We start from the raw sequence: 13,423 nt of genomic DNA on the forward strand, positions 1-13,423 counted from the left end.
CCATGGTGCACTTACGACCATAACGACGGCTTGAAATGTCGGCTATTAACAATGTAACCAATGTTTACTCAGTAATGTAGTTAAACCAGAATTTTCTGCTATATGTGAAGGTTGGTTCTGTTGAGATAAGCACTTTTAATTTAAAATGCCAAAAAACTAGGAGCTCAACGCCTTTATTGCATAAATCACGGCTTTTCATTGCAGTTGGCTAACACTGTTAAAGGATACTAGCAATCGCAAGTGGTGCTAATTGAAATGAAAACTTTCAACGAAGTGAATGGTTCTTGACGGAAGACTGTTCACTATCATACAATACTTGGTTTGGAAAAACCAGCTGTCCTGAACACAAGGCTATGGAAACAATATATATATATATATATATATATATATATATATATATATATATACATATATATATATACATATACATATATAATATGTATCATATATATGTTTTATATAAGATATATCATGTATATTGTGCATATATCACTATATCTTATTTTCTTTAAAAACAACGCTTTAAAAACCATCCGGGATGCTAATGGGTTTTTGGAAGAGTTGTTTTTTCATAGACGCTGACTGACGAATTGCAAGAGATCCTTTGTGTACCCGTGTGTGTTATACTACACATACCTTCTGTGTTACCAATGTTTTGTGCCTTTGACCGATTCGCGGTCGATCTAGCCTTTACGGTCGCTCGAGGTGCAAAGTGTGGGCTGTCGGAGTTAGTCGTTTTCAGTCGCTCGGTCAGGTCGGCACAGGTTAGGGCGGGCGGTCCGGCCCGTCGCTGGCGGCGAATGAATGAGCACTGATTCCCAGAATGTGGGGAAGGCAGGTGATTGGGTTCATGGGCACAGCCGGGATTTGACTTTTTGCACCACGTTCGTAGGCTTAACATGGTTTATACGGACATGTTCATGTTCATCGCATCGAGAGCTACAATTTGGTATGTATCATGACACAAATATCACAAGACCATAGATATTCAGCTATCGCTATGCGTTTCAATCTTTATAGTTCTAATTGGCCATTTATGTGTGCGTCACCCACGCTTACTGCAAAATGAATGCCAAAAATAGCCCTGCAGGGTCAAGTGTTATCCAACGAGTGGTGACATCATGCCTCTGTTTATTTTGAAGCATTTGCCGTTGTTCAAAAACCGGAATATTATAAGTCGGCACATCCGTGATTTTCTGCATGCGATGTGGCGCGGTGCACGATTTTTTGCGTGGAGCAAAATGTTCGAGTGGGTGACATTTTGCGAGCATGCTCTGCTGCATGCGAGTGTGAAAGCAGCTTTTAGTGGCGTCTTAGCTAAATAACATTTGTAGATAAAAGCCATGTGGAGAAGGATTGTGCATAAACAGGTCTGAAACAGGCCAGGTCTGAGAAAACGGGTTATCACAGATTGTTTGGCAGCGATTAGGCTTCGGTGGCACCTTCCCCTTACCTTGTTGCTGCAGAGATCAGTAACGACTGTGGCAGATAACATGAAAGAATTATGAAAAACCCCAAGCGCTTTTGCAAAGAGGCTTCTGACAATCATCCTGCCGAATGGTGCACGGACAAGGCAGCGCTGTTAATTTCTAATGTGTTTGGACGGCAAGTAAATACGACAAATTAAGACTATACCACAAATTAAAAGAAAGCATTTGTTCGACGGCGGCGACCGATGACATACATTCTCACTCTCTAGCTTCGCGACCATTTTTAAACGTGATTGTTTCAGCGTTATCTGCAGAGGAGCCTTTGCTGATGAATGGCTTCTGGTTTCAAACTCATGTTTAATGTCTGGCCCTGAATCTAAAATGATGCACCGGCACTGTTTTAAAGCGACAAATAGCTCTAAAGTGGCCGACACTTCGAGCCTCGGTTAATCATTCCTTTTCCGTTTCTTTGCAGCATGCCGCACAGGAAGTATACATAAATACTTTTGACACGTCCATGTCGCACATAGGATCACAAAATGTCGGATGACTTCACAGTTCCATGCATTATTCCTCACTCTGCCCATGCGCGGGAAGAGTGAGGACGAGGACGGGAAAACGATGCGCCCCTCCCCAAAGTTTCTGAGGAAATCTATCTGGTAGATGCATCGCGCATCTACGCATGTCGCACATGTTGAGGCATCCGATGAATATTTACTGGGTGCGTTTCACATCTGAAAGGTTTCTCTATTACTATGGCTTCTGAAAAGAAAAGTTGTGTGTAAATACTTTATAGGAAATATGCATGTAACTTTGGTTACTACACATAACCAAAACTTTTATCAGTACATATAACTAAAAACTTCGACCGCTTATTCCCGGATTTCGTCGTTGCAACAATCCATGCCCGTTTTCCAGACTGACGCCCAGTGGGGATTAGCTTAACGGTCTCGTTTTGCTGTCGAAGGGCTTCTGGAGCATTAAGAACTTGCATGTCCGCTCGAGCTTGGTGAAAAGCACGTAAATACCTAGTAAAACGACGCAACGATGTAACGACGCCTAAAGAATTATTGCATGCTTGTTAACTGTGATGGCACGTTAGTCCAGCTGTATTCCTCCGGCCAACGGCTTGGGCACTGGTTTCTAAAGGATCACGGGGCATAGGTCAAATAATAAAAGCCCAGTGATGGTGTGGCTGTGGTCCTCCTCTTCCATCTCCGTTTATTAGTTTGGCGTGCTCTGGCATATTTTGAAGCCTACCGCTTGGTGCTGTCCTTAAACGACCCAGGCGCAGTGACTCCAAAATGACCTTCCCAACAAACTCGCCGAGTATTCAATGGAAATTATCCACAAATTGTGTTCTGAAAAACGCCGGCTGACGGCTTACGAGAGTTAAAATGTGTGAAATTGTTCTCTTTCTGTACTGAAGCGCTTGTGGCAATTATTTAAATTTACTCAACTTACGTGTGGTCTACTTCCGTTTAGGGTCGCCGCTGCATGCGGATAGATTGGACCAGGAACGTGTACACTTTCTTCGGGCTTTATTTCCATAGTAATCTGCCATTAGATTCACACTTAGTTTTCGAGACAAATTTTTTCCTTAACCACCTTGCGCACCGCGCAAACATCGCCTCTATTGTGATGTAAAGAGTGAAACATTTTTTGCGGTGGGCTCCAGTAATGATTTCGAAAAAATATCCTGATGTATATGTTGCTGCTTTTATGGCATGCTGGCGACATTGGCTTATCGTGATATACCAGTGTATTCAGACATTTCATGATGCAAAGTTAGTATTTATGTAATGTGGCCTGAAATGGGCTACACACTGACGCTATTTTCAAGGTGCAAATCGTAACCGTTCGGGCCAGAGTAAACTGCATTTGCGAACGGATCTCAAAATGGCGCATGCGCCATGTGCTGTCTTCCGCAGGGCGTCAAACAGACCAGCACAGCGGCCGCCAGTTCTGATGGTCCCGTTGCATGGTTAGATACGTTGGATTGAGCTCGGCAGGCTGGGTTTGCCAAGCCACCTGACAGTCTCCTCCGAACAACACAGGCAATGCCATAGCAACAGACCATTTTGTCAACGGTTGCATTGTTTGCGGCTGAGGTCGGATTTTATTTAATCCAGACTCTCCCGTGATGTGCACGAAGCGGTCGCCGTTGCTGATTCTCTTTTATAATTTCCTTCCTATACTCTATGTGGTCCTGTATGTATATATATATATATATATATATATATATATATCATATATAATGTATCACAAATGACACGATTGCGAGCGAAGCCGAAGACCGTGAGGGTCCGGCATGGACGGTGAGGCATTTTTCAACTTAAGCCCAGGTCAACCGTCATGCCTCCTAGAGGTCAATGTTCTCGCAGCCACCAGTCACAGGCTGATACAATTTTCATATCTAGCCGTGGCCAATCACACACTTGCACACGATGACTATATGAAAGTCACGTTCCGTATATATATATATATATATATATATATATATATATATATATATATATATATACAGCGCGCAACACACCAGGCTGCGGCTGCCCACGCTATACATAAACAAAAACTGTGATTCATGAGAACGCGAAGCGTCTAGGAAATTGAATGCACGTTTGTACATGCTGCTTGGCCAGGCATAATTGTTCTGCTATATTCCAATGTGAGCAAAAAGGGTGTCACCATTCGTTAAGTTTGCCAGCTGCGAACAGGCTGCAAAACTCGCTGGCTGCAACCCACTTTGCACCCCAATGATTCGGCGAGACGGAACAAGCAGCGTGTGGCGAAGGAGGCAACAGACAGGTATACTCCCAACAAGTGTGAATGAATACCCGCTGCTGGTTATGATACAAACCCTCGGGCTAACAGCCGTGAAGCCACCGGTTTGGGGCATTTTTAGAGACTGATGCTAGATGTGCATGAACATGAACATGAACAAAGGAATGCAGAAGCATGCAGAACAATGCAGGACAAAAGCTGACAGCTCAGTGACAGTTGACAGTTCGACGTCAGCTCCGATCGCGGTCAGCACAGCTTCAATACTGGATGTGGTGGGTCGCTAGCCCCGACCCACCAAAGCGGGCTGTCCCCAGTCCGGAAGGCTCTGACCGACCTGGTGGGCTCTGACCCACCCGACGGGCTCCAATCCAGCCCGGGGGGGGGGGGGGGCTCTGATCCATACGGCGGGCTCCAACCCAGCCCGGTGGGCTCCGGCCGACCGTGGCGGGCTCCAACCCAGCCCGGGGGGGCTCTGACCCATCCGGCGGGCTCCAACCCAGCCCGGTGGGCTCCGGCCGACCGTGGCGGGCTCCGATCCAGCCCGGGAGGCTCTGTCCCACCCACCGCAGCGAGCTGCAGCCCAGACCGGCGGACTCTGATCCAGCGCGGGCGGCTCGACGCGCTCCCGTCCGCGGACGCGTGGGCGGGGTCGGTATGGCAGGGCGAGTTCCGTCGTGGGCTGAGGTAGCCGGGCTGCCTTTGTACCGGCCTGTCGCGATCGGGAAACGGCGGGACCTGGCAGCTGGCTGTGGCGACATCGGCATGGCTCAGGCCGCTCCCTCACTGCACGAGGAGGGTGAAGCCAGCTCGACGGGTCTCCGGCACGGGCGAACGCAGGAGCTCTGTGGAGCGATGTACGTGGCATGGATAACGGGTACCTCCTGAGAAATCACGTCATGTCGTTCAAAATGTTTAGAAATTATGACCTGCATCACCTCTTTTGCTGTAAAACCCCGCAAAAGAAAGCTCTTCTAGTGAGATCGCGGGACTTACTACCTTGTGCGGAGAAGATTGGGGGGGGGGGGGGGGGACATGTAATGGATTGATCATGGAAGCCGCCACACTCAACACTTTTCAATAGCTATAACATCTGTAAATCCCATCACTGTTTGAGGCGTGTGAGGTATGTGTTAGCGACACATTGATTATGACTAATGACAGATGATCTACGGCGATGATCGGACACGCGTGTTTCATTGGGCCCTACCATGATGCCGCGGCAGCCCACGCTGAGTGCCGCTATCGGTCCTCTCCATCCCAGTAGTGGTGTGCTCGGCTCGGTACGATCCGGCCGACTCAGCCTCGTGTCAACTCATCGAGCTGGCTGAAGTGTGTTTATTCCGCCGGACTACTGCTATCTGGACCAACACGCTCTGTTCTGGCCCGAGTTCTGCTCCCACTCACGGAATGCTGCTGGGCGACTGAGACGGTTCCAGTAACAACAGCTCAGCACATCTACTAACCGCTGCAACGAGCTCAAGACATTCCCCGCGTGTCATCAGTATACCTGGACAGCACAGTCCCCGTCTCACTCGCTACCTTCCCCGCGTGTCGTCAGTATACCTGGACAACCGCTTCACGCTGGCGGTGGTGGAATACCTGCCCGGCAAGAGCACCAAGGACACGCCAGCCACGGCCGACGGCTACGGCGACCGCGAGGCCGACCGCTTTGTCACGCAGAAGCTGGACCTCAACAGCCTGCAGCGCTCGCCCAACTGGATGGACCCGCCGACGGTGAGAGCGTGGCTGGAGGGGACCCGTGCCTCAGGCCGGCCGGTCCGGAGGTCTGCTTGCGGTGGCACGCGGCTGGAGGGGACCCGTGCCTCAGGCCGGCCGGTCCGGAGGTCTGCTCACGTTGGCACGCGGCTGCGACGCTGGACCGGTCGGACCGCCCATTGTCCTGTTATTCCCGTCTGCTTAGCAATCGGCAAGGGTCGAGGTGGTCGGGAAGGAGGCCGATCAAGACGGAACCAGGCTGGACGTGTGGAGTGGTAGTAATCCCACTTACATAAGCGTGCTGACGTAGATTGCAGGCGAGAGTGGTGACGTGGGTTGCGTTATATCCAGCCGCGCACGTCAGGTACGATCACGATGATCGGTGTTGGATCGGCGTTTCAATATTTGTTTTCTTAACGCGCCTTTTATGCTGAAGATCATCCGATGTAAACTGATCCGCTTTAGCTAGTTAATGTCAATAGAACAGGCAAGAATTCTTCCAAACAACGCAATATTACAGACAGCGACGTAGCCAAGTGGCTTTTGGGACCATAGCCCCCTCCTCTCTCCCCCCCCCCCCCGCTCCGAGAGGTGGTGGGGCTCTGAAGCGACAGGCACAAGTATTTTTTTACTGTAAAACGCTCAAAGAGCTCCTAAAATATAAAACTGGTTCTCGACTCATTCGAATGGAATCCCGCGTCTACAGAGGTCGTTGGAATATCAAAACAGGGCCCTGTAGCGTTGGGCCGGGGCCTCTCGACTGAAATGGTCCCCTATGCTCCGATTTCGACCCCCTTCTGGAGGAAATCCTAGCAACGCCACTGAATTCAGAAACACATTGAAAACAAGCAACGTTGAACACCGATCAATTCGCTGTGCTAAAGAGAAGACGGATTCGTTTCAACAGGACAAAGTAGGCATAGATAGCATGGGAGTAAGGTACTGGCTCATTAAGGCCTTTACGCTAATTACAATGACAAAAGTGACACTGATATGTATCCAGCATATTTGCACCCCGGGTATATGGAACATGAGCCTACACTGATCACCGCAAGTGATGCTTTGGTTTGTTGCTTTTTGAAACAAGACGTTTTTTTTTGCTTGCCATTGCCATTGATCTCGTGGGAGGTCTTCGTACATGAAATATGGTAAATACATATATATATATATATATATATATATATATATATATATATATATATATATATACATGATGAAATATGTACATGTTTTATAGTAAATATACGTACATGAAATATAACATAGACACACACACACATTTATATATATATATATATATATATATATATATAATATATATATATATATATGTGTGTGTGTGTGTGTGTGTGTGGGTGGGTGTGTGGGTGTGGGTGGGTGTGTGGGGGTGTGGGTGTGGGTGTGTGTGTGTGTGTGTGTGGGTGTGGGTGTGTGGGTGGTGGGTGTGGGTGGGTGGGGTGTGGGGTGGGTGTGGGTGTGGGTGTGTGGGTGTGGGTGTGGGTGTGGGTGTGTGTGGGTGTGTGGGTGGGTGTGGGTGTGGGTGGGTGTGGGTGTGGGTGTGTATTCTTATTTCATCAGATATGATGAAATAAGTGCACTTTTAGTTATTGGTGTACTTTTAAGTGGAAAAGGCTGCTCCGGGCCAATAAGTTTCTGCTTAATAACTGTACTCCTCAGAACGTGATTGCTTCATTACATCTTACCTGCCGTCAATTGACGACCGTTTTATGTGAAAATAATGCCCACGAAAGCCAGATATGACCTACTGGGCAATTATACTATTCTTGGCATTGATCGTCGCACGGCCAATGGAAGTGACAGAATTGAATGACGTTATTACGTCGTCATGGATGCCTGGGTGAACTTGGAAGAGTTTCCATGAAATAAGTCTACACATCTTCACGGGCATGTACTCAGAAGCTAGAAGCGCTTACGACTTGAGAAGGGTAGCGCCGTAATAGCACCGAATAGCCTTCAAGCTGGCTGTTTCAGTTCATACCCCAAACAAATGTGGAACACTCCCTTCAGTTTGATGCTATACTAAACAGCCGTACTTATGATAACGTTTTACCGCCAACGGAACAATGCATCATCTCTTCCCCACGCGAAGTCCGTTGCGTCCAGTGTGCTGTAACCGCGCCATCTCTGCTACAGACGATCCACCCGCACTACGACAACCAGGCGGCGCTGCTGGTGCGTCTGTATTCGCTGCCGCTGGAGTACAAGCTCGGCGGCCGTCTGGTGCCCAGAGACGGCGCCGAGTTCAGCCTGTCCCTGGACCAGCCGTCGGCCTGGACCGTGCTCCAGCTGTTCGAGAAGTGAGTGGCCTCCGCAGGGCGATGGCGTCGGACGGGGGAGGGGGGGGGGGGGGGGCAGATGCGGATCTCCCGCTGGAGGGCGTTCGGTGGCGTTAGTTTTCGCGCTCTTGGACGGCCGGGACGCTCGACTCAGTACTAGTGGCGCGCGGTCATTGTGCGAGGCTGCTTTACTTTTGGTTCCGTTCTACCGGCGTTGTGGTCCACGCTTGATGTAGATGCAACACTGTACAGTGCACTGCACGTGACGTGCAGTGCCAGTCCGCTTGCGTTTAAAGGAAATCTACAGCTGAGCGTCTTATAGACAATCTGTAGATTCGGTGTGAGCCGATTCTGCCGATATTAAACCTAATCCGTAGTTAAGGCATGAGCTAACAAAGAGCCGAGAGCTGTACTGAATCCAGGGAAGTGTTAAGACTGGTATATTCTCTTCGTTACTGTTCTATTTCAAGGTTATTGTCAAAGCCGCACTTGAGGAAAGCATTGATTTCACGGCAGGTGGCAGCACCATTGTATGTAGGTGACAGCCCTCCGATCTCCTCTTTGCAGAAAATCGGTGTATTGTGGCACGCACGCGGTGCCTCTCCTGAAGCCCCCAGTCGACAGCAGCTTCACAGGACTAGCGCAGCGGGCTGGAGTGGTCGCCCAAGCTCTTCACCATGGCCAACACAAAGGGAATCATCAAGCCGCATGTAAGCAGTGAGCGGCGCCAGTGCCGTTCCGTGTGTCGTGTGTGTGCATAATGCCTGCCGCTGTGTGCTGGCCTTCTGGTTGGCGTAAGATTGCTCTGGAAACACCTGAGATTGACATGAATTCATGTTTGGTGTTATCATTGCCTCCTAGAGCACCCATTTGCTGTCCAGCCGTGGTGAGTACTGGCGCCCGTGCCTGCAGATGGCGCTGGCAGTGTGTCTAACCGGCAGATGGCGACACGCTCGAATTTGATGTGATTAGTTCGGTTTTGTGGAGGACACCTCATGTGTAATGTTACGAGGGTGTGAATGCTTTGTTGCGTACCAATATTTGATGTTTGAAGCTTTTCAAGTGGTTATTTTCAGCAAATCCCGCTCATATAGTGATGACGCGTCTTTCGTGTGGCCACGACGAGCGAAGGACGTGTGTCACGCGCAAGTGGGCCGCAAATAATGTTTCTTCCGTGCGCAGCAGTTCCGTGGATTTCCTGAAAAGGTCATGGATAACTGGTAACGGAACAAATCGAATCTGTTTGGCCTTATGGTTCTGAAAAGCTGTCACTCAAAAATAATAATGTCATGGCATTAGTTATGGTTCTCAAATCCCAGCGCATTTCATGCATCGGATGTAGTATAAAGTCAAGCTATTTTGTGAACTCTCTTTACCTTGTTTGATGAACACTCTGATATGAAAAACACAGTGCGTGCTTATGAGCACTGAAGCTTTAGCGTCACATCTCTACTCTGGACTCGGACCCACCTTCGATGCTTCGATTCACCCGACGACCAGAAATCAAGTTTTTGCACACCAATTGCTAATGGGCTGCGCTGCGTTTGCTCGAAGCACACGCGCGTTCTTGCCGTCTTGCTCACAGAGAGCAGATCGAGCTGTCGGCGTGGTCTCATCGCCTGTCAAAGATGCGCTCGTCACATCCCAGCATTTCGAGGCCACTGGCCAGCCCAGAGGTCACAACCGGCCATGAATGTTCACCACCGTCTGCCCCGTGACCCGGCAGGACATGGCCAGCCTGGAGGTCACCATCTGGGACGGCACGTTCACCAGTGAGGAGTGTCCGCCCATCAAACGGTTCGACGGCGCCCTGTCGGCTATCAGCCGCTGGAGAAGTACGCTAAGCCCAAAGTGCAGAAGGCCGGCCCCCCAGTCAGCGCGGTGGGTACCCTCTGCCGCTGAGTGGAATGTGGCCCGCTCAGTGGAAGTGCCGAAACCGATTCTCAGAGCACGGAAGACCAGCGGTGACACGTGCGGGGTGCCGCACGCACTGCGAGACGTTGTGTTTCAGCGCGCGCGCGGCGTCTGGACTCCCCGGCAGTGAGTACAGTGAGGAGTTCCGCACACTCTGCCGAGGCTCCGCCGCTGGGCGGACTGTTCGCGTGATCCGGCACGGCGCGACTGAGTGTCCGCCCGTGACCAGGCTGAGGTCGCCAGCCGCGTCACGTCCCGGCGCGTGCCAGCCGTCGGTGGCGGTCAGGGCCGCGTCACGGGCGTGACCAGCCGGGGACGTCGCCACGACGACGGTCCGGGCACGTCGGAAGCGGGCGAGGAGCAGCCTCGGTATCTGAAGCGATTCAACGTTTTCCTTAAGTGTTTCGTGGAAAGAGACGAGGCAAAAATCGCGTTCGCCCGCCTCCTCGTCAGGGCGTGTTGAATTACTGTTCCAGCGGTGAGCACCGTCCACAGATGGATGAACCCGTTGTGATTCCAGCTGGGACGGCTGTGATACCGTGCGCCACCGCCGGAGTCCGCTGCGATCCCAGTTGAGATGGCTGTGTTACCGTGCACCACCGCCGGAGTCCGCTGTGATCCCAGCTGGGATGGCTGTGTTACCGTGCGCCATCACCGGAGTTCCCTGTGATCCCAGCTGGGATGGCTGTGTTACCCGTGTGCCACCACCGGAGTCCGCTGCGATCCCAGCTGGGATGGCTGTGTTACCCGTGCGCCACCACCGGAGTCCGCTGTGATCCCAGCTGAGATGGCTGTGCTACCGTGCGCCACCACCGGAGTTCGCTGCGATCCCAGCTGAGATGGCCGTGTTACCGTGCGCCACCACCGGAGTCCGCCTGCGATCTCAGCTGAGATGGCCGTGTTACGTGCGCCACCACCGGAGTCCGCTGCGATCCCAGCTGAGATGGCCGTGTTACCGTGCGCCACCACCGGAAGTCCGCTGCGATCCCAGCTGAGATGGCCGTGTTACCGTGCGCCACCACCGGAGTTCGCTGTGATCCCAGCTGGGATGGCTGTGTTACCCTGCGCCACTGCCGGAGTTTCGGGCTGGGACGCTGAACTCGGCTGGACGCGGGCCTGTAGTGTCATAGCTGGCCGGCGCCAGTGTCGCCGTGATGCCTTCGCCACATCAGGATGGCATGCGAGCCCCGTGCGCGGGGCCCGTGGGGCTCGTGACTTCCGTCCTGTAATGAGATCACGTGTGAAGCGCAGGCTGGAGCTCGTGATAGCCACGTGAGGAGAGAGCCCGTGCGCGCCGTCCACGGTGTCCTTGTGTCCTTGGGTGAAAGGACGAGTTGCGTGTGCGCAGCAGACGGTTGTCGGTGGACTTGTGCGGATGGCGGTGTGTCATGCGACCAAACCCACCAACATATCGAACCTCGGCCCCTCGCGCCACTGCTGAACGGGGGGGGGTGGGGTCTGAGCTCTGAGTGGCCTGGCTGCTAGAGCCGAGTCATTTATCTCGCTGACGAATGGCGAAGTGTAAACTTGCCACTTGGGCCCATAAAAGCAGTCCGGGTTTGATATCGCTGTGTTGTTTATTGAGATAGCCCAGCAACTGGGTCGCTCTTGACAAGGCTGCCGTGAATCACTTCTAGCATGAACATTACGTCGATGGCTGGGAAAATATTAACGGTGAAACACCCCATATTTCCTGCCGTGCGGCTAAGTCGGCATCATAATCCGGCGACTGATTGACATGGCCACTGCGTTAACTCGTCACCAGGACATGGGCGAGATGTGAATATGATAGCACATTTTCGCTCTTAAGCGCTGTGTGAGACAACGTCCGACAGAGCTCTATGTTGAACACGCCTGTTCTTGACCAGGAACAAGCTGAATTCAGCCAATAGCATGCATTGATTTATTAACCAGATTACTCGGCCCAGTCGAAGCAAAAAAGGTTGCAGTGACTGCTATGCAACTACAACCTCAGACTGCACCCATCGTGATGGGGTTGCAGCACCCCTCCGCACTGCGTCGATCTGCGATGCCATGTGACACATCGTCGCTCGTTGCTCACGCATGGCGTGGCAGGGTGCTGTACCCCGCATCATTGACCATGTCGCGTTGCATCCGTCCCACCACGTGTCCACCGCTCCCAGTGTCCCCATATCCGGGCTGCGCGCCGGCCTGAGCCTGGTCTGATGTCCCGCATGCTGGTGTTCGAGAACATGACGGAACGAGCAGAAGCAGGCGGGCATCGCCGGGCCCGACTATGACGTCGAGAAGCAGGCGTTCGAGGCGAGCGCCGTCAGAAAGTTTAACACGCTCCTGGTGAGCCCGCTGCCGCTGCCGCTGGCCCTGATGTTGGCTACGTTCCCCCCTGCCAGGAGACGCACGATCTGAAGCCATGGTGTCGTTTTAGACCGGCCGTCCACGCTATGCTTAGACTCGCTTCGCTCTGGTGAGCGTGGCTCTTTGCCTGTTGCAACAACCAGCCCTTCCTGCACAGTATTTATGGTGTTGTATTGGTTTCGGTAACGCGGCGCGACGGTTCTAAGATGCCTTGGTGAATCTCAGCGCGCCCCGATTCCCGGGGTCAGTGATCTCACCGTTTGTTTCCGCAGTCGTCCTCCATGTGTCATCGGGTGTCTGTGCTCCGACTGACTCGGAGTAGTATACCGGCGTCCCCAGACCCCGTGACCCCCCCCCCCCCCACCTTTCCGATTGATGCATCATGACAGCCCCCGGCTGTGGCGCGTGTGGGCTCCACGTGCGGGGTCGTCTGCAACCTATCGGAAATGTTTGCCGGCGAGGTCCCCGATGTTTATCGCGCATGAATGCGGTTGCAAATAACAGGGCGGGGGCCGTTGACTTCAGGGGGATGCGTCACCGCTGTGGGTTGCGGCTCAGCTGCGTTGGGATGGGGGGGGGGGTTCGTTGCATTGGATCGACTTTGCGCCGATTGGTGCTATCAGTGAGAGCACTCATCTTTGATAGCATTGGGTCACGCGGTATCTGTAGCGTATTAGCTTAGGCGGAAAGGGCTTAAGGGCCTCACCATGCGAATCATAGCCCCGCTCTAGCCGGCACCGCAGGTTGTGTGAACTGCGGTGGCCCCCACTGCCGGTGCCAGTGCAGGATTCCCTTTATATCTGACACCAGGTGGCAAATCACTGCACGCATTTTTCTTAAGAGGTATTTCTCCACGGAATGCGCGTTGGTATGTAAGTAAACTGATTCGCTGGTTGACCGTCTGGGTTTTCCCGCCATTTCCCAACCGGTCGCCTCCTCCACCAC

The 13,423-nt window shown here is 52.1% G+C and overlaps 1 protein-coding gene across 1 annotated transcript in view; it reads left to right on the forward strand.

Moving 5' to 3' along the window:
• The window catches only part of LOC119108940 (uncharacterized), a 73,294-nt gene extending 65,042 nt beyond the window's left edge, over positions 1-8,252 (forward strand). The window contains exons 18-19 of the mRNA XM_037232481.1: positions 5,773-5,948; positions 8,085-8,252. Coding sequence (XP_037088376.1) covers positions 5,773-5,948; positions 8,085-8,252 — 344 coding nt within the window. The remainder of the gene's footprint in view (positions 1-5,772; positions 5,949-8,084) is intronic.
• Positions 8,253-13,423: the final 5,171 nt, after the last annotated feature.

This window comes from Pollicipes pollicipes, unplaced genomic scaffold (genome assembly GCF_011947565.3).
Source record: "Pollicipes pollicipes isolate AB1234 unplaced genomic scaffold, Ppol_2.1 Scaffold_7097;HRSCAF=8413_pilon_pilon_pilon, whole genome shotgun sequence".
NCBI classification, from domain to species: Eukaryota; Metazoa; Arthropoda; class Thecostraca; order Pollicipedomorpha; family Pollicipedidae; genus Pollicipes; species Pollicipes pollicipes.